At 42.9% G+C, this 21,083-nt stretch overlaps 1 protein-coding gene across 1 annotated transcript; it reads right to left on the reverse strand.

The window, feature by feature from the left end:
* Positions 1 to 4,416: 4,416 nt before the first annotated feature.
* Positions 4,417 to 19,345, reverse strand: LOC125521365 (heat shock 70 kDa protein, mitochondrial). Its single transcript, XM_048686430.2, has 6 exons — positions 19,099 to 19,345; positions 17,850 to 17,926; positions 17,663 to 17,741; positions 16,969 to 17,538; positions 16,212 to 16,832; positions 4,417 to 5,372 (listed from the first exon to the last, which is right to left on the reverse strand). Exons 1-6 carry the CDS (start codon positions 19,159 to 19,161, stop codon positions 4,731 to 4,733), a joined length of 2,052 nt encoding a protein of 683 aa, XP_048542387.2. The 5' UTR covers positions 19,162 to 19,345; the 3' UTR covers positions 4,417 to 4,730.
* Positions 19,346 to 21,083: the final 1,738 nt, after the last annotated feature.

A 21,083-nucleotide genomic window follows, 5' to 3' on the forward strand; every position in this document is an offset into this window, starting at 1 on the left:
TTAACAATTTTGTTCTAAGGAATCCAGGTTAGGTGAGGTCAGTCTACTACTCCCTCTCGTCCATATTACTTGTCTGTTCGAGCCCCTTACCATACCCCGAAACCGAGGAGGAGGAACCGGCGGCTGCTTATGACGGTCCGCTTCTCTCCCACTTGGTTGGTGCGGTAACTAAGGTATGATTAGATGACGCACGACTTGGGTCCATGTTTTGTGACTTCACCGCGTCCTCGGTAAATCAAAATCCCACTCCTCAAAAAAGAAACAAAAACCGCCCAATAAGGCAAAGGTATCCACCCTGACCCGAGTTTCCACATGAGAGGCATGTTTTGGAATAGCGGAGGTCTTTCAGACTTGGCTAAACATAAACACGTCGGTGACTGTGTGCATGACCATGGGTTAGATTTTGTGGCAATTTCCGAAGCTGGTAAATGTGACTTTCGTGCACATGTCTTTGATCACCTATCAGGTGGTTTGGAATATACATGGCATTGCTTACCACCACGTGGAAGGTCCGGAGGAATCTTACTTGGGATACAGACCACAACCATGGACTTGTTAGCTTTTTCGGTTGGTGAATTTCACATCAAATTCCACCTACGAAATAGAGCTGACAATTATACATGGAGCCTGGTCGCAGTCTATGGGGATGCCCAAGATGAGAATAAATCCGCTTTCCTTCGGGAATTGGTGAACTTGGCTAAGGATAACCCCCATCCAATGCTTATTGGAGGCGACTTCAATATCCTTAGATACCAGGAAGAGAAAAATAATGATCGTTTTGACACACACTGGCCTTTCTTATTCAACGTTGTAATTGACAGTTTGAATCTTTGAGAAGCTAGTATGTCGGGGCGACAGTTCACTTGGGCCAACAACCGTCTGATGCCAACATACGAGAAGCTCGATCGGGTACTCATGGATACGGAATGGGAATTAAAATTCCCTATGGTAACAGTGCGTGCCCTAGAGCGTATTGAGTCACTTTTAGACCATACCCATCATTCTTGATTCTAACTCTACTAGTTCTCCCACTGTTTGCCGCCCATTCAAATTTGAATTGGGCTGGTTACATCGGGATGGTTTTGCGGATATAGTTAAGAATTTATGGGAGAGGCCTGCCGTTGGTCGCACACCGATTCAAAGATGGAACTTCAAAATTCGAGCCATGAGGCGGTTCCTAACTGGATGGGCCAAACACGCAAGTGGTATATATAAAAAAGAAAAGCAACGCCTTTCCACTATTATAGATGACCTCAACAAAATAGCAGAGACTCACATTTTGTCTCAACAGGAGATTGATATGAAAAATCAATCCAATGAGCAGATTGCACGTCTATTGCGAGAATAGGAAATCAAGTGGTATCGAAGATCATGTGCCCAATTCATTTTGGAGGGAGACAACAATACACAATGTTTCCAAATGATCGCCAATGGGCGGCATAGGAAGAAGTGTATTTTTAGCCTCCAACGGGATGAGGGACGGATCAAGGGTCAGGAAGAGCTCAAGCGTTATATAACCAAATACTACAAGTGTCTGTTTGGGGCTCCAGAGGAAGGGAACTTCAGTCTAGATGAGACCCGAACAGATGACATTTCACAAGTCACAGAAGAAGAGAATGATATCCTGACGGCACCTTTCTCTGAAGAGGAGGTGCGAGCTGCGGTGTTCCAAATGAAACATAACAAAACTCCAGGCCCTGATGGTTTCCCCGCGGAGTTCTATCAGAACTTCTGGGATGTCATTAAGACTGGCCTAATGGAGTTGTTCAATTTTTTTCATGCCGGCCAACTAGACTTATCTAGGCTTAATTTTGGCGAGATTGTTTTGTTGCCAAAGACTAAGGAGGCTGAACAGATTCAACAGTTTACACCGATCTGCCTCCTTAATGTCAGCTTCAAAATCTTCACCAAAGTTGCGACTAATAGGCTCAACGCGGTCGCTGATCATGTTTTTCAACCATCCCAAACGGCTTTCATGCAAGGACAAAATATACTCGATGGAGTAGTAATCCTTCACGAGACCGTCCATGAGATGCACTGGAAGAACATGAGTGGAGTAGTATTTAAAATTGACTTTGAAAAGGCATACGACAAAGTCAAATGGTCATTTCTCCAACAGACCCTAAGAATGAAAGGTTTCTCAGATAAATGGCGCGACTGGGTCCAAAATTTCATTACTGGAGGTAGTGTGGCTATAAAAGTCAATGATGATGTAGGTCATTACTTCCAGACGAAAAAGGGATTACGACAGGGTGACCCAGTGTCTCCAATGTTATTTAACATTGTCGTTGACATGTTGGCTACTTTGATCAAACGCGCTAAACAAGACGGTCAAATTGCAGGAGTAGTGCCACATCTTGTGGATGGCAGACATTCTATCTTGCAATATGCCGATGATACAATTCTTTTTATGGAACATGACCTAGATAAGGCTAAAAATATGAAACTATTGCTTTCAGCTTTTGAGCAAATGTCAGGTCTGAAAATTAACTTCCATAAAAGCGAATTGTTCTGTTTCGAAGAAGCCGAGCAGGCGGCTGCACAATATGCTGACTTGTTTGGTTGTGCACAAGGCCAATTTCCGATTAAATACTTGGGAATTCCGATTCATTATCGGTGCCTCACTAATGCAGAATGGAAACATGTTGAAGAGCGATTGGAGAAACAGTTGAGCAGTTGGAAAGGCAAGTTGCTCTCCGTTGAAGGGCGACTAGTTTTGATGAATTCTGCTCTCACAAACATGGTTCTCTACATGCTCTCATTTTTCCAAATTCCCAAAGGGGTTCTGCAAAGAATGGATTACTTCAGATCCAGATTCTTTTGGCAAGGAGGTAGTGAAAATAAAAAGTATAGGCTAACTAAATGGAGTGTGGTTTGTCGACCCAAAGGCCAGGGAGGTTTAGGTGTTCAGGACCTCCAGGTTAAGAATGATGCCTTGCTTAGTAAATGGTTGTTCAAGCTACTTATCGAAGATGGTGTTTGGCAAACCCTGTTGCGCAATAAGTATCTAGGCCAAAAAGCGTTGTCCCAGGCATATTGGAAACCTGGTGACTCACATTTTTGGTCTGGTCTGATGGCGGTAAAGAAACATCTATTCCGCTTTGGATCATTCGTGATAAAGGACGGCTCCGAGATACATTTTTGGGAGGACAGGTGGCTAGGAAACACCACTCTTCAGGAACAATATCCGGCCTTGTACCGAATTGTACGCGATAAAAATGATACCCTTGCGCACGTGCTCAGCTCCTCCCCGCCGAATGTATCATTTAGGAGGGATTTGATTGGCCTCCGCCTTGCGTCATGGCAACATCTTTTATCCCGTTTGGATTCGGTTAACTTGACACAAGGGAAGGATGTGTTTCGCTGGAATCTCACTACATCTGGGTCCTACACAGTTGACTCTATGTACCGTGCACTCTCGCACTCAGAGGTTCCATTGAATAATAATAAACTAATATGGAAATCAAAGATGCCACTAGAAAATAAGATTTCCATGTGGTATGTTCGGAGAGGAGTTGTGCTAACAAAAGACAACCTCGCTCAACGCAACTGGCAAGGAAGTAAGAAGTGTAGTTTTTGTACTCATGACGAGACAATTAAACACCTCTTCTTTTAGTGCAAGTTCGCGCGTTCTATATGGTCAGTCATCCAAATAGCGTCCAAACTGTATCCACCAACAAGTGTTGCCAATATATATGGCCACTGGCTCAAAGGAATACCAAATACTTTTAGTACGCTAATACGGGTGGGAGCGTCTGCCTTATTATGGTCGCTTTGGCTATGTAGAAACGATTGTGTTTTTAATGGCAAAACCTCTTCTTCTATGCAGGTTATTTACCGTTTGTACGCACTGGCTTCGTATGTGGTCTACGCTACAGCGAACGGAGTATCAATCGCTGTTCAAGACGGTGTGTATGCGATTGGAGCGGATGGCCAGGATGTTTTTACCCAACATGGGTGGCAACATAATCTCCGGATCGGTCCACCTCCTCCGTTGACATTGGCATAGTTTTGGACTCATATGGCTTTACTGTTGTCAACTTGTCGTTTTTTATACATACTTTGCTAGACTCTTTGTGTGCATCTTAGCTATGCAGAGGCCGGATGTCGCTCATTATGCTTTGTATCCACTTGATGCTACATTATGAGCTAATAAAAACGCCCTTTATCGAAAATATTACTTGTCTGTTTGTGTACTTCCTCCGATCCATAATACTTGTCACCCATATTGTAGTCTAGTGGGGTGGCATTGTGTAGACGACATATTTGCTCTAGCAGGCTGGAAGGTAAGACATTGGCTTCTTTAACGAAGTTGAAAGTTTTAGTCCATGAGAGCAGCACAGCACAGCACAGCTAAAGGGTTCCTTGTGCTCACCACCCAATCAACGTGACTGACAAGACGACAACCAACGGGACTGACAGAGCAAAACACAGCTGCTGCTGCCGCTGCTGCTTCACATTCAACAAGCATCCATCAACCACGACCTCCTCCAGGCATCAATCATCTCTCATCTCCCATGGTCATGGGTAACATTGCGTCCTCGCCGGTCTACCAGCTTACAAAACACACAGGGAACTTATATGAGATACAGCACGCACACACGCACCTTCAGCAGAGCACCACAAAACTACCTAACGCAGCCTGACCTCTCATCTCATTAGTAAGTAACAGGGAGTAACATCCATCACAAGATTGCCTCTTCTACAACTAAGTAACGCAGTCGAGACTCTCACTTCTTCACCTCCTCGTACTCCGCCTCAGGGGCCTCGTCGCCGCCGCCACCACCACCCTGCTGCGACCCTGGCTCACCACCCTCAGCCCCGCCGCCACCGCCGGACATGTGCTGCCCGATCTTGGACACGGCCCGGTTGGCCGCGTCCATCTTGGCCTTGATCTTCTCGGCGTCGTCCGAGGCCATCTCGGCGCGGAGGTCCGCGACGGCCGCCTCGATCTCCGACACCACCTCCGCGGGGACCTTGTCCCGGTACTCGCCCAGGCTCTTCTCCACGCTGTAGATGGTGGTGTCCGCCGTGTTCCGAACGTCGATCAGGGCCTTGCGCTCCTGGTCCTTGTGCGAGTGCACCTCAGCCTCCTGGACCATCTTCTGGATCTCCGCCTCCGACAGCCCGCCCGACGACCGGATGGTGATCTGCTGCTCCTTGCCCGTCGCCTTGTCCTTGGCCGACACCGTCACGATGCCGTTCGCGTCGATGTCGAACGTCACCTCCACCTGCGGCGTTCCCCTCGGCGCCGGCGGGATGCCCACCAGGTCAAACTCGCCCAGGAGCTTGTTGTCTGTTGCCATCTCGCGCTCGCCTTGCAGCACTTTGATGCCCACTTGCGTCTGGTTGTCAGCGGCGGTTGAGAACACCTGCACAAATTAACAGCACAGACATTATATTGTTGCTTCTTAGTATGTTGTGTGCTGCCAAAACAATAGTATTACGGACATGCCAAGCAAAAGCAAGCTGCTGAATACAGATCAGATGAACAAGACGTTAAAAAAATATCAAAGAAAGGCCAATAATATGTGAAAAAGCCAGCTCCATGAATGCCATCAGAAGACACAGCCATAGCTAATTCTAAAGTTGGATCCTGTTACTTAGGAAAGTGCGCCAAGAGGTGAAAGCAAGCAAACTAGTATTACAGAGTTTGATCAGAGGGCATCTCTAAAAAATAATCCAAAGTTCAATTGCGGAATAACAATCAATCATGACTATAACAGATGAGTCAGCACCATCTATCAATGACTCAAGTAAGACAATGATAGCAAACAGAGGAAGATCAGTGATACACCACCAGCATAGCTAAGTATGCCGCCAAAACAATATGAGAGATGGCAACCAAGCTCAATACAGATCAGATGAACAAAACGTAAAATTTTATGGTACAAATGCAAAATTCAATGTTCTACTATGAAAGGATGAATCAATAATGCTATGGGGAAACCAGCTCCATGAGTGCCATCACAAGGTACAGGCTAGCTAATGCTAATCGATCCTCTTAGGAAAGTGACCAAGCAAGCTAATATTACAGGGATTGATAGAAAAGAAGAACACATCAGAGGACATTCCTAAAAAATATAGTCCAAAGTTCAATTTGTGAACGACGATCATGACTATAACAGAGGAGTCAGCACCATCTATCAATGATAGCAAACAGAGCAAGATCATCAATGATATGCCACCAAAAAAATGAAAAGAGCATGCAACACTATTTAGATACATTAAAACCACGCACTAATCCAGCCCTCTCAGGCCATCAGTGATTTTAGCCGTCGGATTTGGAATTTTGGGCGTCTCTGGCCATTGGATAGCGCTACACAGGCTGGGCCGCTGCTCCGGCAACAAAATTGTTGATTTGTTGTTGAATTGGGCCTACGCGAAAACAACGCAAGGCTGTGCTTGGGCTATTTGAGCCCACCTGGACACAACAGGAGGCCATGTGATGGGGGGATTCAGCCGACGATGCGAAGGGGCGCTGATGCGGCGGCTGGAGGGTCAATCAATAATGGCAGTGAAGGCGCGTTACTCGTCGGCACTGATGGTGGATGTGCGTTACAATCCCGCTGCCTTCTCCTCCTCCTTAGTTCATCCTCCGATGCGCCTATATATAATCTCCTTGCCTAGGTTGATGCTATTTTTTCTTCCCTGGTGCAGATCTGTTGTGCCCCTACGTCCTCCTCCCCCTGGTTCGTATTCCATCTAATGTCGTTGTTTTTTCTCTCCAAAATTCTTGTAGTTGTTGTTAGTCAGATTGTTGGAGGCCCTTCGCATCTTTGGTCGCCTCAATCTGCCCCTTCAATAGTCAGTAGCTGTTGTAGCACTAGCTAGGTATCCATCTCCTGCTGCTGGAGTAGTGGAATTGATGCGGTGGTTCGTGTTCTTTTTTTTCAGAACAAATGTTCTTTTGTTCTTGGAGGATGCAGTTCATGTTGAGGAGCTGTCATGTGTAAATTCTGCGTGTGTCCAGCCATTGTCTTTGAAGTAAGATGATGCAGTGACGTATAGCCTTAATATAGAACTCCATGACAGTTGAAAAATTAGTCTTTCCTGACTATAATGTTTCTCTATTCAAAGAAATATGTGAACAAATTAATGCCCACACGAGTATCAAAATGGGCACTGTTGTCTGATCAATAGTTTTTGGTTACTGCAGGTCCAAAAGCGCAATGAAGGATTTTTTTTCTTTAATAGTCACATGAAAAGGAGTTGCTGACAGATAAATCCTATGTCCATACTCCATGTACTTTCCTCGGTTTATCTACAAGGGAAATCATTTTGTTCAGATTTAACCTATGGACTTCACCTTTATAATGTGTAACTCGAGTGAGTTATTAAAGGTTGCAGATTTGGAGTCTGTATCTTCAACAATTATTCTGTCTCAAATACACCTACCTGACCCTTTCCTGCAAGTGATTTGTAGTTTTCTGGTACCGAATCCATCTTATGACTGCCTTTACAGATGTTTCCTACAAGTGCTTGCTTTAATTTTTTTATTACAGTATGTATTAAATTTTAAGAATGAAGTATAACAAGTTCATTTGTTTTTTTAGTTAAGCAATAGTTATTTAATTTACATATCCATGACATTACCATGTAACATGTCGCTTTTGATGCTTAGGATCAGATATATATCGGTGAAGATATTACACAACTTACCGAGAGATGAGAGCATTGCTTATGTACCGCCAAATGAGGATCTGACTTTAATAGTTATTACTAATTTTTTGGATTATTATTCTGCAAAGTTTGATGTATTTCTTTCGCAACCTCTTACAAAGAATCTGAAGACCACTGCAGCTTTATGAAGAATCATGAAACAAACAAATATATATGTTCAGCTTCATTTCGATCTAAACCAGGTCATCTAGAATGGAACGGAAAACGTGAGGCATATAAAATAACAATTGAGGAACTAAAGAAGGCGAAACTTGTCAGATCATCTAGGCTCAATTCAATGGTGCTTCATTTTCGTTTTTCCTATTGTTAAATGTGATGTCGAGTATTTTATGCCTTTTACTTGATCAGTTTGTATTTATCCAGAAGGGATAAATCATATAGATAATGTTGTGGAGAAACATCTACTTTGCCAGCCATGTTACAGATGCTTGGAGATTTTGCTTAGTTGAAATTTCCTTTTGTTTCCATTTCCATCTAAATTGATTGTACAACAGAGTTTGCAACTTGTTCTTCGCTTATTTGAAGCCTTGAGGGCTAACGTAATGTCTTTTCTTTCCGCAAAGGGCACTTCCTGTGAAATTTCCTCCAGTCATCACATATGTTCTGGTTGATGCTCTCATATATTTGCAGAATGTCCATGATGTATCAGGTGAGAACTTACTCAATAGTGTCGTTAAACTTTAGGGTCACTGTAACAGTCAATAAAATCTGCCCATAGGTGCAAATCAGATGGTTGCTCTGCATTACCAATCCATCAGTTATTTTCCTATTTAGATAGGAGGTCATGTAGACATGAGTAATGCAATATGTGAGTATGTTGGAATCTTGACTTACACAGATGGTGCTTGTAAGTACTCCCTCCGTTTTTATTTAGTCCGCGTATTAGCTTTAGTCAAAGTCAAGCTTTGTAAACTTTGACAAAGTTTATAAACAAAAATATTAACATATACAAGAAATAACAAATCAATATCGCTTGATTTATTACTGAATGTACTTTCACATCATATAGATTTGTTATGATAATAAATGTTTATATTTTTTTCTATAAACTTGGTCAAACTTTACGAAGTTTGACTTCAGTCAACTCTAATATGCAGAGTAAATAAAAGTAGGAGTATTTTATTATATATTCATTTTATTAAGCCACATAAAGTTACTTCATTAAATTGGTATGACTGTCTTGTGAGCAGCGGAGGATTTGGTACAAATGATTTGCCTTCTACCTAGAGCTTTTACTTTTTCTATCAGATAATTCCTCATACTGTACATGCCTTTCTTTCTTCAGAACCTACTACCTAATTATTACACTCCTTCGATGCTAACCCCCCTCTTCTATGCAGGCGAAAATCCTTTTACAAGTTACCTTCATGTTTTATGCCTCATATATTCATAAAAATCACCATCATTTTATCGAAAAGATAGACGGGCGCAGCAACGCGCGCCGGCATGGTCTATATATAATATAACTGATGGACTAACCAAGATCATAGTACTTGGGAACCGTTTATATCCAGAAAGATGCATACTGGGAGACCCCCAGCCTCCTTGGAGTTTAGCGTTTCCTGGCCGTTGGATCTGGCCCTTGATGCGTTCCTGGCCGTCCGATCTCCTTCCTGGAAGACCGCAGCCGTCGGATCAAAAAAGGAACTGTAGATCGAAACAGTATACAACCCTGGCTGCCACCGCGCGTAATTCCCAGTTTTCGACGAGGGTATTTTTGACATTTCGTGTCCTGGTCCGTTACGTGTCGGCCATTGATTGGTTTCTGGAAGAGAGAGGTAAATATCTCCTACCACCACCGTGATTTGGGAGCCCCGCTGAGGGCGATATCGTCTTTTCTTGCGTGGTCGTCGCTGGTTGGCCCGTCAGTGGATGAGGCGAGAGCCGCGGCTGCCTTGCCTCTTCGTCCTCCCATTCGTCCCCTTCTCTAGGGCTGGGTCTCTCCCTCGCGTTAACGCCGCCGCCCCCTCTCCTTCTCTTCGTTGCCTCCCCTCGCGTCGCCGCCGCCCTCCGAGAAGCACCGCAGCCGCTGCTGCTCCGCGCCATCGCTCCTCAGTCAAGCTCGCGCATCCGCCACCATGCATGTCGGCACAGGTGAACACCAAATTCCTCGAGCATGGGCTGCAGAGATGACGAGGACCTCGAGGTGAGCCACGTCCAATTCACCATGAGGAACGCCTTTCCCCCAATCTCGAGTCGCTGCTCTGTGCCCTCTCTAATTGCCTCTCATCGTCCTTGGCACTCGGCAGAAGGAGGACCAGGACGTCGAGCCGAGACGGGTTGCCACTCCCACTCCCTCCGCAGCCGAGTCAGAGCCCGAGCCGCCTAGATCGACGCCCAAGGCAGCGGCGGGCAAGAAGCAGCAGAAGACCACCAAGGCGCCGAGGGAGAAGAAGGCAAAGGTGGAGGAGAAGCAGGTGGCGGAGTACGAGGTGTGCGTGAAGGAGCTCGGCGCTCGGGGAGGAGGACGAGATGGCTACCTCCGGGGAGCAGCAGAAGGAGTTGGGGCACGCGGCGGCGGCGGCGGCCAAGAGGCGCATAGCGCAGGCAACCAAGAAGGCCAGGAACGTGGCCGCCGGCAACAAGGAGCCCGAGTTCCTCGGCAAGCCCCCGTCCCCGCCGACGAGGCCCACACCAAGTGGCCGCAGCGTTACCAGCGTGGCTCGCCCAAGAGGTACGCCCCGGACCCGTCACCCATCCGCCCCGCCCTGGCCCTTCTCCTTCCCGCTTGTCGAGGCCCGCGTCAAGTGGCCGCAGCCTCTCTCTCTCTCTCACCGCTGCTCCTTCCATCTCCCGTCGTGCAGGTTGTCGTGTGCAGGTTGTCGTTGTCGCCATCGCGGAGAAGATCCGGCTGGCACGCTGCGTCTCACATAGGTGATTGTGAAGGCAGAGTCATATAACCAACAACATTCAAGCCTGCATCTACTACTTCGCCAAGCAACACTAGCCTACAGCAACAAGGTGAGCCTCCTGCTCTGCAGTTTTTTTTCACATAGTGTGCAGCAGCTAGGTGATTGTCCGTTATTCTACCCTTAATGTCTACATCCTTTGTAATAAAATCTGAAGAGAAATCCCTGCTTGCATATGTTCTAATCACACAGGCATGTACTCTCCACATGCATGAACGAGTTGGCTGAATGTGTTTTGATATTTTTGTTTCCTTCTGTTTCAGCTGAAATTGCGGTTCTATAAGGCAAGGGATTTTGCGTCTCTTCACAAATAAGGAATAAAGATAGTTGTCTCTCTTTTATGGTATAAGCTAATTTTCTTGCTTATATGGTTGACTTAGTTTGCGTTATTGCTTTCATCAGTCTATTTTTAGTGTTATCAGGTGTGATGATCCTATGCAAGTGTGCCTATCAATGCATAATGTAATATTTCATCAATTGTCCCTTTATAATGGGCATATGTTTTATCTTGCTGTAGGTTAGTTTCATATTGTTTTCTGAAAGAAAGTGATGCCAATGATCAAAGAATATATAAAGTCGACGAACTAGGCATTTGAAGAAATTCAGATGAAACAAGATCCAGTTATCAGGGTCAAGGGTCAATAAAACTCAGGCTATTCCTCGATGCATAATTCTAGAATCTATAGTCAGGTTATCACTTTAGTCTTTTTTGCCTTTCTCTGACAGGCCAATTGATGTTAGGCACCATTCTTGCTCCTATTTGGGTTGGCTACAGCTTTGTCAGGCTGCCATCGTATTATGATCTTCCAGTGTTCCTTCTGCGGTGTGCAGGAGGTGTGAAAGTAGATCGTGGTGACAATTGCGCCATTATATGTTATTATTGTTCATATCTTATCATTAGAAATAGACATGTTATAAGGAAGATGTTACAGATCTGTTTCTTTCATGGTCAATGATTGTCTTGCTTTTCTGTGTCACATTCCTTATACCTATTGTTTTCTGAAATTCTTGCGTGGTAGCTAGCTACGCTCTATGATAATAGTATCTGAGATTCCAGAGCGTTTTTTTATTTTATTTCAGACCATGATAGCATTCCTTACCCGTTGTCATCTTCCTTCTCTATCGTTTGCATGATAGCTAGCTTCAGAATGATTGGCACATTTATTAACCATTTCATCTCTTTTGTGCATTGCAGGTTTGCTACTAAATACACAAAAGATGGTGTTCTTTTGCATCACCATCCTATGGAGCCATGTTCTAAGAAATAGTATATGGTAAACGATCGGGTGAATTTTGCACTTACATTTCTGGGTGTGTTGTTTCAGGATTTTGGAGGTTCCTGATTATATTTTCTGCATGCCTTTTGTGGTTTCAAATAATGATTTCTCAAGTTGTTTTGTTTGCAGGTCTGGCAATATTCATTTGCGCCTAGCTCCTAACATGCATGGGTCCATCATTTTATTATTTTGTCATCTCATGTAGTTTCACATGATGTTATAGTTCATTGTTCGGATTGTTAATTAGGTGGTAGCGTTGTCAAAATAATAATAATTAGAAGCTCTGAACCGTGAGAGTTCGATGGTATTTCCAAACTGGAATGACAATGCTAAGATTAAATTCAAGTGGAAATCATGTTGGTATTTGGTGCATGGCAAGGTGCAAATTTCGTAACTTTAGCAAGATGGTCTGCTTGGTTTGTGCTGATTTGCTCACCCTGACAGTTGGTTTAATTCTTGTTGACATGCTCAGTTGCTCCACATCTATTAGATATTAAATAGTCCGGTTCTTCTTTCTATAAAGTTTGGCAAATTAAAAACCTTTATGGAGGTTTGCTTTATTAGTTGTATCAGATGTTCTCCTGCTTAGTCTAAATCAGATAGGGACTTTAAGCATATTCAGTTTAATTAATGACAAGCATTTGTACTATTATTGACTTTCTTTATCTCCTTCTGCTATGACTAATAATGGTTTGCTTAATTAAACATTATATAGTTCTTCTTGCTTCATGCCATTTTTCCAATATTAATCTTCTTGCTTCGTGCATTTTTCTATTTCGCTAGATGTTGGATGCTATTGATGTCCTTGAGGCCCTGGTCATCTGCATCGATAGAACTAATTGTCAGGTTGTAGTGCTCCCCCCCCCCCCCCCCCCCCAATGTTGTTATGTTATTGTATATTTTCCTTGATTTTTTTGTTCTGCCTTGATGTGCATTGGATCCTCAGTGGTTGGGTTGTACTGTTACATGAAAAGAATCCATGTGTTGAAAGCATTGAGCTTAATTTAGATATATTGGGCCTATGCACTCTTTACCTACCATGTAATATTATCTGCATAACAAACAAACTCCACTACTTACCAGTACCCTGCGCATCCACAAGGAAACCTCACCGATCAAGGCCACCAGGCACACTTGGTTTACGTATAATTATGCAACCCTAGAGACATGTGCTAGCCAACAGACCAGTTAATGATGTTTCCTTGGTTAATGGCCTGCTTGGATGCTTGTGTGCTCTCCGATTACTCAACTGCTTGCCTATTTTGTTTACTATGGTGATGCTGGTGGGATCTTTCAGTACTAATGATAAAGATTTTTAACTTCTGATAAATCCGCCCATTTCCACCTATTATTTTTATAGATATGTCACTGATTCACATCCCTTGAATTGTTTTTTTCTCACTGCTAGATCAATTATGTGCTGCTTCTGTGAGCTTAAGCCTCTAGACCACAAGAGACTCTTTTGATCGATATAGAGTTGAAGTCTTTTAATTTGCATACAGTAAAGCTGCTGGGTTCCTCATTCATATTTGGGTCCACCTATTATTTGTTTCTATTGATTTATAAGTTATACTAATGAGATGTTCATTAAAAAAATAGTTCCATGACTTCAGATAATTGATCGAGAATAGTGCTAATGAATTGTTTTGGCTTCCTATGCATTAAAGAAATAGTTCCATGACTTATAATTGCATCATCTGATCCATTAATATAGACAAGTAGATAATTTGTTCCTTGACTTGCTCTGTTTGGAACCTTCTCTTCTCTGTTTTGGTGGTGAATGTTGAGGTGGTCCAAGCTCAAAACAGAAAAACATTGTAGGTGGTCCTAACTCAAAACGGAAAAAATGTCCAGGTGGTCCTTTTCCATGTGCTTGTGCTTGATATTCGTTTTTAACTGTGCAATGTTTCTTTTTTCGAATGAGCTGGAATGTACTATCACTATAGCACTGGGTTATGTTAATTGAAAATCTTTAAATGTGAGGATGTGTATGTCCATGAGCAGGGTTACAAGTATGCTAAATTACTAATCATCCGCCGAATTTAGTGAACTTGCTTTTTACCCGACAGCCTTCTATTTCTGTCATCCTATTAGTTGAAGTGTTCCAAATTTTGAGTAGACAACTTATTTACCTTTGTTATTTTGTGTTCTGTGGATGGAAGGGAACAATTCTTTCTGTATGAGTGTGACCCTGCCTGCAGAGTAAAAGGTCATGGTGACAACGCCGCTTGGACTGCTTCTGGACGTCCACGGTGACACCAGGCAGTTCCAAAGCCAACCTGAGCTCCTCCTTGTGGTGATGTTAGCCGGCGAGCTTCCTCTACCTCCACTCTATGTGGATGTCAGCCGGTGAGATATATAGTCTCTACATTTCCATCATGCACAGACTTTTTATGCATAGCAACCAGATCAATTCTCTGGATGCCTTGTGCATATATAATTAGCTCTCATCTTTAGTTTAACTTTGGAACGAGATTATTCACTAAAGGAGATTCATGGTTGCACTATCTAATTTTATTGGTTTGTTCTAACTTTAGAATGAGAGTAATCACTAGAGGATTGGATTCATGGTTGCAATATATAATTTCTATTAATTTGCTTTTTTATATATTATGAACTTCAGTTTCTTTATACGCCAAAACAAAACCACCAATTTGGAAACCTCTGTCAGTGTTAAATAATTAGGCACATAATAATGGTGAGATGCCTTTACTTGATTCATCGCATAGTGTAATCAAGTTTTGTGCCTAAAGAAAATCTTGGAGGATATCTATGTATAGTAGGCTTATTATGTTTTCTGGGTGCCATGTAGAATACTAAGGTAAAATAATTTTACTCTTATCTTTTATATTGTTTTATGTTAAAGAGGTTACACTATATCCAGATCACTGAATATTATCCAAAGCGATTCTCCTTCATATAGGCCAAATTATTTTCTCCCAAATTATTTGAATAGTTTGCCTAACATGATATGTCCTTTAGCAGATCCGTGTGTCGCAACATGCAAGCAAATCAAATGAAGGAGTGTGGACAAAGTTATATATCAAGCAAATCCGTGCGTCACAACATGCAAGCAAATCAATTAATCAAATGAGTGTGGACAAAGTTATATATCAAGCAAATTGGATGAAGGCGTGTGGACAAAGTTATATATCTAATGGTCAACCATGTAGTTTACTATAGTATTATGCAGTATAGAAAACAATGTAAATAAGTTAGGTGGGACTAATACTATGGCCTGCTTTTGGTTTCTATCATACCAAACCTTGCTTAAGTATTTCATGTCACATTTATAACAAATGCGCGAATGGCATGTAGATAGGGTCATTTTTTAGATATTTTACGGGATGATTACTGTTGTGAGTATCTACCATCACCTACTCTTTGAGTAATATCAGATATATTTCCATCATGAGATATATTGAGTAATATCATATGTTAATCAAAAAGAGTTATATCAGAGGTTTGATCATTGAACTTCTTTTTTATCAATTTGATCCTTGATACATTTCCATTCTGAGATACATACATATTTTTTCTATTACCAGGTTAGTGAAAACGGGATTACGTGGGAGTTGGGGTTCGGCAAGTAGCACCTCTTTTATTAAGTCCACATCAAAATTGAGAGGCATTGTAGTTGTGGGCCAGTTCTTTGATAATTCTATGTTTTATATAGAATGCTCCAATGATTGTATTACCGGTTGAATATTAGTGCATCCGGGTAACAAACAATTTGTCAGGCTCTCTGATAGTACCATAGGTGTCTTTGCCTTCAAAATTGAAAAGGGGAGACCATCACTCACTGTCCATGAGCTTAAAGGCTAAGATACAAAATCGCAAGTGCATCATTGTTTACACATGTTCTATGCAATTTATCTTGCGGATCACTTGCATCAGGTAATGTGACATGTCACCTATAAAGTTGATCGACAAGGAAGCCGAATGAAGCAACTTATTAGTATGCCTAATAGCTATGGCTATGTAGTTTTTATCTTTTTATGTGTTTCTGCTCTTGGTACTTCCTCTCTCATGTCCGCGCTCTTAGTACCAAACTTAATGTCAAGCGGTTAGTTTTTGTGGTCTCATGAGCGCACTAAACCGAATGTTGCCTTATTTCTCATGACGATGTCAAACTCGATGATGTTTTGCTCCTATTACGTTTGAATGTTTCTTCTTCCTTTTAGTCCGTTGTATCTTTTTGAATACGTACGCTAAACCTGGCTTCCTACTAAATTGAGCATTATCTGCTTGGACACATCGTTGTGACCGGCACCCTCGCGCCAAGGCGCATTTCCGATCTAGTTTATACTAGTTCAGGAGGAATGGGAACATGATTACCAACCTGACTTTTCTTGGTGGGGATGGTAGTGTTCCTGGAAATCAGTCTGGTGAAGATACCACCAAGAGTCTCAATACCAAGTGACAGCGGGGTAACATCAAGGAGAAGAAGCTCCTTCACATCTCCACGGAGAATGCCACCCTGAATAGCAGCACCCATGGCCACAGCTTCATCTGGGTTGACTCCTTTGCTAGGGGCCTTGCCAAAGATCTCAGAGACTATCTCCTGCACTTTCGGAACCCTTGTCATTCCACCGACGAGAAGGACCTCATCAACATCCTTGGTGGTTATGCCGGCATCCTTCAAGCAGCTCTTGCATGGCTCTCTGGTCCTCTCAATCAGACTGTTCACCAGAGACTCAAATTTTGATCTTGTCAGTGTGATGTTCAGATGTTTTGCTCCACTGGCATCAGCAGTGATGAAGGGAAGATTGATTTCAGTCTGGGTAGTTGAGGAGAGTTCGATTTTCGCCTTCTCAGCTGCTTCACGCAGTCTCTGCAGGGCCAATCTATCCTTTGACAGATCAATATTTTCAGTGTTTTTGTACTCCCTCACTAAGAAGTCCAACAGAGTATTGTCAAAGTCTTCTCCACCCAGGAAAGTGTCACCGTTTGTTGCTTTGACCTGACAATCAAGAACATAATCAATCAACCACCATATCAGCAATGGAAACGAAGCACTGTTTATATAACAACTTAATTAATTTCCTTACTGAAGCAAACTACTGGTAATTAAGAGGCAAGTTACAGCAAACACTGACCTCAAACACTCCATTAGAGATCTCTAGAATCGAGACATCAAAGGTTCCTCCTCCAAGGTCAAATACAGCAATCAGACCCTCCTTGTTGTTTGTTCCGTAGGACAGAGCAGCAGCAGTTGGTTCATTGATGATCCTTTGGACATCAAGCCCAGCAATACGGCCAGCATCCTTGGTGGCCTGCCTCTGAGCATCATTGAAGTAAGCTGGAACGGTAATGACAGCCTTGGAAATAGACTTGCCAAGGTAAGACTCAGCTGTCTCCTTCATCTTGGTCAGCACAAAGCCACCAATCTGGCTGGGCGAGTACTGCTTGCCATCTGTGGTCTCAACCCAAGCGTCTCCATTGGGAGCCTTCACAATCTTATATGGTACCATGTTCATCTCCTTCTGCGTCTGTGGGTCATCAAAGCGACGCCCAATCATACGCTTTGTGCCAAAGAAGGTGTTCTGTGGGTTGGTCACTGCTTGCCGCTTGGCTGGAATTCCCACGAGTAGCTCTCCTTTCGGAGAAAAGGCAACAACTGACGGTGTAGTTCTGGCGCCTTCCGAATTCTCAATCACCTTTGCATTCTGCATTTATTTAGAGAGAGGTGTTAATTGATCAGACAATTTTAAAACAGGAGGAAACTAGCAGAGAACAAAACATGTACATGCAGAGAGAGTATAGTATGTATGCTGGGGCCACAGGACACACCTTTCCCTCCATAACCGCGACACATGAGTTGGTCGTTCCCAAATCAATTCCAATAACCTCATTTCCAATTGGCTTTGCACTGAGGAATAAATAGAAGCACAGAGAAGAGTTAGTTACATATGCATGCTGCAAGGATCTTCCCCGGATTTTATACTACTGTATAAAACCAAAATAAGAAGGTTGTTACCTGAAAGCTCTTGCAAAAGTAGCCCATCTGGAGCACACATTTGCAGCAGCATATGTTGATTGGACGTTGGCGGTCAGCTGAAATGTAAACAATCAATAATCAGTAAGTCACATCATCAAGCCCTAAAACAGTTTGGTGTCTTGGTGGGCAGATCTATTCTATGCACAAACAACCAATGGGAACACTTCCCAACCGGAAGAAAGATGCATGTTAGTGAAAATACAATAATACTCTAACCCCTGATTAACCCGCTGATCTGCATGAAAAATTGTTCCAAGTCAATGATGGTTTGCTAATAAAGAACATGGCGCATGATAATAGTACCCACAATCATTCCTAGAAGTCCATACTTGCGTGTACGGAACAAATTCAGTCACCTCTAGAGCAATACATACTGAAACATAGTAATCGTGGACGCTAGCAGTTAAGGACATGTTTTCTTGAGAGAGGTAACAAGGCATACTGCTAGGAGACAGGACATCGAAATGGAGACCTGCGGTCCACACTTGGCATCTGATCTGATATAGCTAGGGTTAATCTAGAACATGGCATATATATGATATGAGTAGTAACGAATGACGGTTCACACTTGCATGCATAGAAGAAATGCACAGTCACCTCTAGAGTAGAGCAATACATACAGAAACATAATCACTGTTGGCCAATGGCAGTAAAGGAGATGCTTTTCCAGAGGGGCAACCACATGATTGACAAGAAGAGTCAAAATAGTAAGCATGGGTGAGGTAAACAATGAATGGTCAGAAAGTGAGACCATTGACAATAATATTAAGCAGTAACAAAAACATTTTGGTGGCTTAGTGGGCATATATATTCAAAGCACAGAAAAGGGGGACATTTTTTTTATTGAATTAGAGATATTAGAAAGATGCATCATCATTATTGAATTAGAGATATTAAAAGCACTTGGTAAGTATACATACAGATACAGAGTTGACCCTTTGCACGCACCCATGGGCATTTGAATTAAATTAAATTGAAATAAGCCACCAATCGTTGGCTTTATATTTATATGATGGAAGTACTAGATATGAAACAAACGGCAGAAGGCGCATGCGTAAGGATTTGGCGTTTGTACGGCAGAAGGCGCATGCCCGATCAAAACCCAGCGGGCACCAAAATCCACCGCACGCGCAGCACAGCAGAGGAGAAGAGAAGAGAAGACAAGAGAAATAAAAACACTAGGGGAGGGGAGGGGAGGGGAGGGGAGGGAAGGGAGGGCGGAGCTTACGGTGGCGAGTGGCGAGGCGAGGTCTCGGCGGCGCGTGGCGCGCAGGAGCATCGAGGCCGCCATGGCTCTCTTCTCCTCTAGGGTTTTGGGGATTTGTTTTGGGGATTTGCTCTGCTCTGCTTTTGTGCGCAGGAGGGGAGGGGAATGCTCTGGAACTCCCTCGCTCTACCTCTACTCTACTCGAGGGCGGGAGCGTTGCCGCTCGGCTCGACTGTCCACTCGAGGGTGGGAGCGTCGTGTGGAAGGCTCTGGAAGCAAGGAACACAGCCGACAGAGAGAGTGGGCCGTCGACTGAGTGGCTTTTCTTTTCCCGATTGTTAGGCTTGGCCCGCCACGGCCTCTCTCCTCTCCTCTCCTCTCCACTCCTCTCCTTTCCTCAAACTTCATCACCAAATTCTTCTCAAAAAAAAAAAAACTTCATCACCAAATCAAAAAACCCAAGTCCCACCTCCAAAACAAATCAAAAACCTAAAGTTCTGATGCTCCTGTGGAAACTCCCTAGCTATTCAACTCAACGCACTAAGCGTCAACTAATTAATCAAGGCCTTGGAGGGAGGGTGTAACGGACCCGCTCCAAATCACACATCAAGGAGGAGGGAGCTTCAAATTGTTTCTCCTCGTTCCATTCACTTCCTCTCAATGCCCCGTTTTTTTTTGAAAAGGGGCGCTTTATTACTTAAAAGCTTTAAGCATTACACCCCTCTCAATGCCCTTTCCGTCCACGTCTTCAATAAGTTCGCCTAGCGCCAGGGCCAGCATATCAAGCGTCACAAACGACTCCTGCTTCCGGCCTTTCGGTTTTCTCTTTTCCCCCTTACTTTGGTTTTTCAATTTTTCCTTTTTGCTTTTTTGGCTTTCCGGTTCTTTTAGTTTTGATTTTTCGTTTTGCTTTTTCATGAATAAAAAATTCATCGAAACCTATAAACATGAAGCTAATTTCAAATATCTCCATGTCACAAATCCAACATGAAAATGATTCGTGATTTCAACACAAGGTTCAAGAGATTACACATTTCAGGAAAAATATACTATCAAAGAAAAAAAAACTCCTAGATTACACTGCATGTGCGCCACTTGTCCACACCAAACAAGTTGGGAGTGGCTTTTCAAAAGGATACCCCTTAATTCATGATTTCAGTCAAATTCACACCAAAAAGGCAAACACATGAGTTCATTGGGCCGACCCATTTTTAGGTAGCAAAACATACAAGACATTTCGGTTTTCCTATACCACACGCTTTGGTTTACTTTTCTCTACTGTTATTTTGATTTCCTTTTTGATATTTGCTTTTAATACTTTTTTTCAAAAAATTGCACTATTCTAAAACAATGGCCACAAATTCGAAAAATTATTTGCCCTTCTGAAATATAATGTTTTGTTTTCCAAAAATGTTTGCTGTTTTGAAAATTTGTTCACAGTTTAATAAAAAAATCCGAATTTCGAAAATTATTCATCTTTTCCAAAGAATATTCACAGCTTCGAAAATGATCAAAAATTCAAAAAAATACATTTTAAAAATGTTTGGATTCCAGAAAATGTTGATTTTTTAGAAAAAAAAGGGATCAAAAATTGAAAAAAAACATATTTTGTTTAAAATTTGTTCCCTTTTCCAACAATATTCCGAAATTTGCCCAACAAATGTTCTCAGATTTTCTAAAACGTTTGATTTTATAAAACCTTTGCTGCAATGCCTTGTTCCAGTGTTGCAGATGCTCGGTTGATCCTTGCAGTACTTGATCCAGCGGGACTGTGCATTTCCAAATTGCTCCCCTGTGCTACAAATGGGCCGGCCCACTCGGTCCCCTGTGCGAAAGGGCGACTACTTGTCGCAGTGCGCAGCATATAGGAGCTCCCGCAGTCGTGTCTACACATTTTTTCTTCTTCTTTTACCACCCTTCCAATTTTAGGGCCAGATCATATTCCCCGCATGGGTCGCGGAATAGCAAACACACGCACCCTCCACCTAACAAATGACTAGTATATG

The sequence above is a fragment of the Triticum urartu genome, chromosome 1A (genome assembly GCF_056163025.1).
Source record: "Triticum urartu cultivar PI428250 chromosome 1A, HENAU_Tu73, whole genome shotgun sequence".
Taxonomy (NCBI): domain Eukaryota; kingdom Viridiplantae; phylum Streptophyta; class Magnoliopsida; order Poales; family Poaceae; genus Triticum; species Triticum urartu.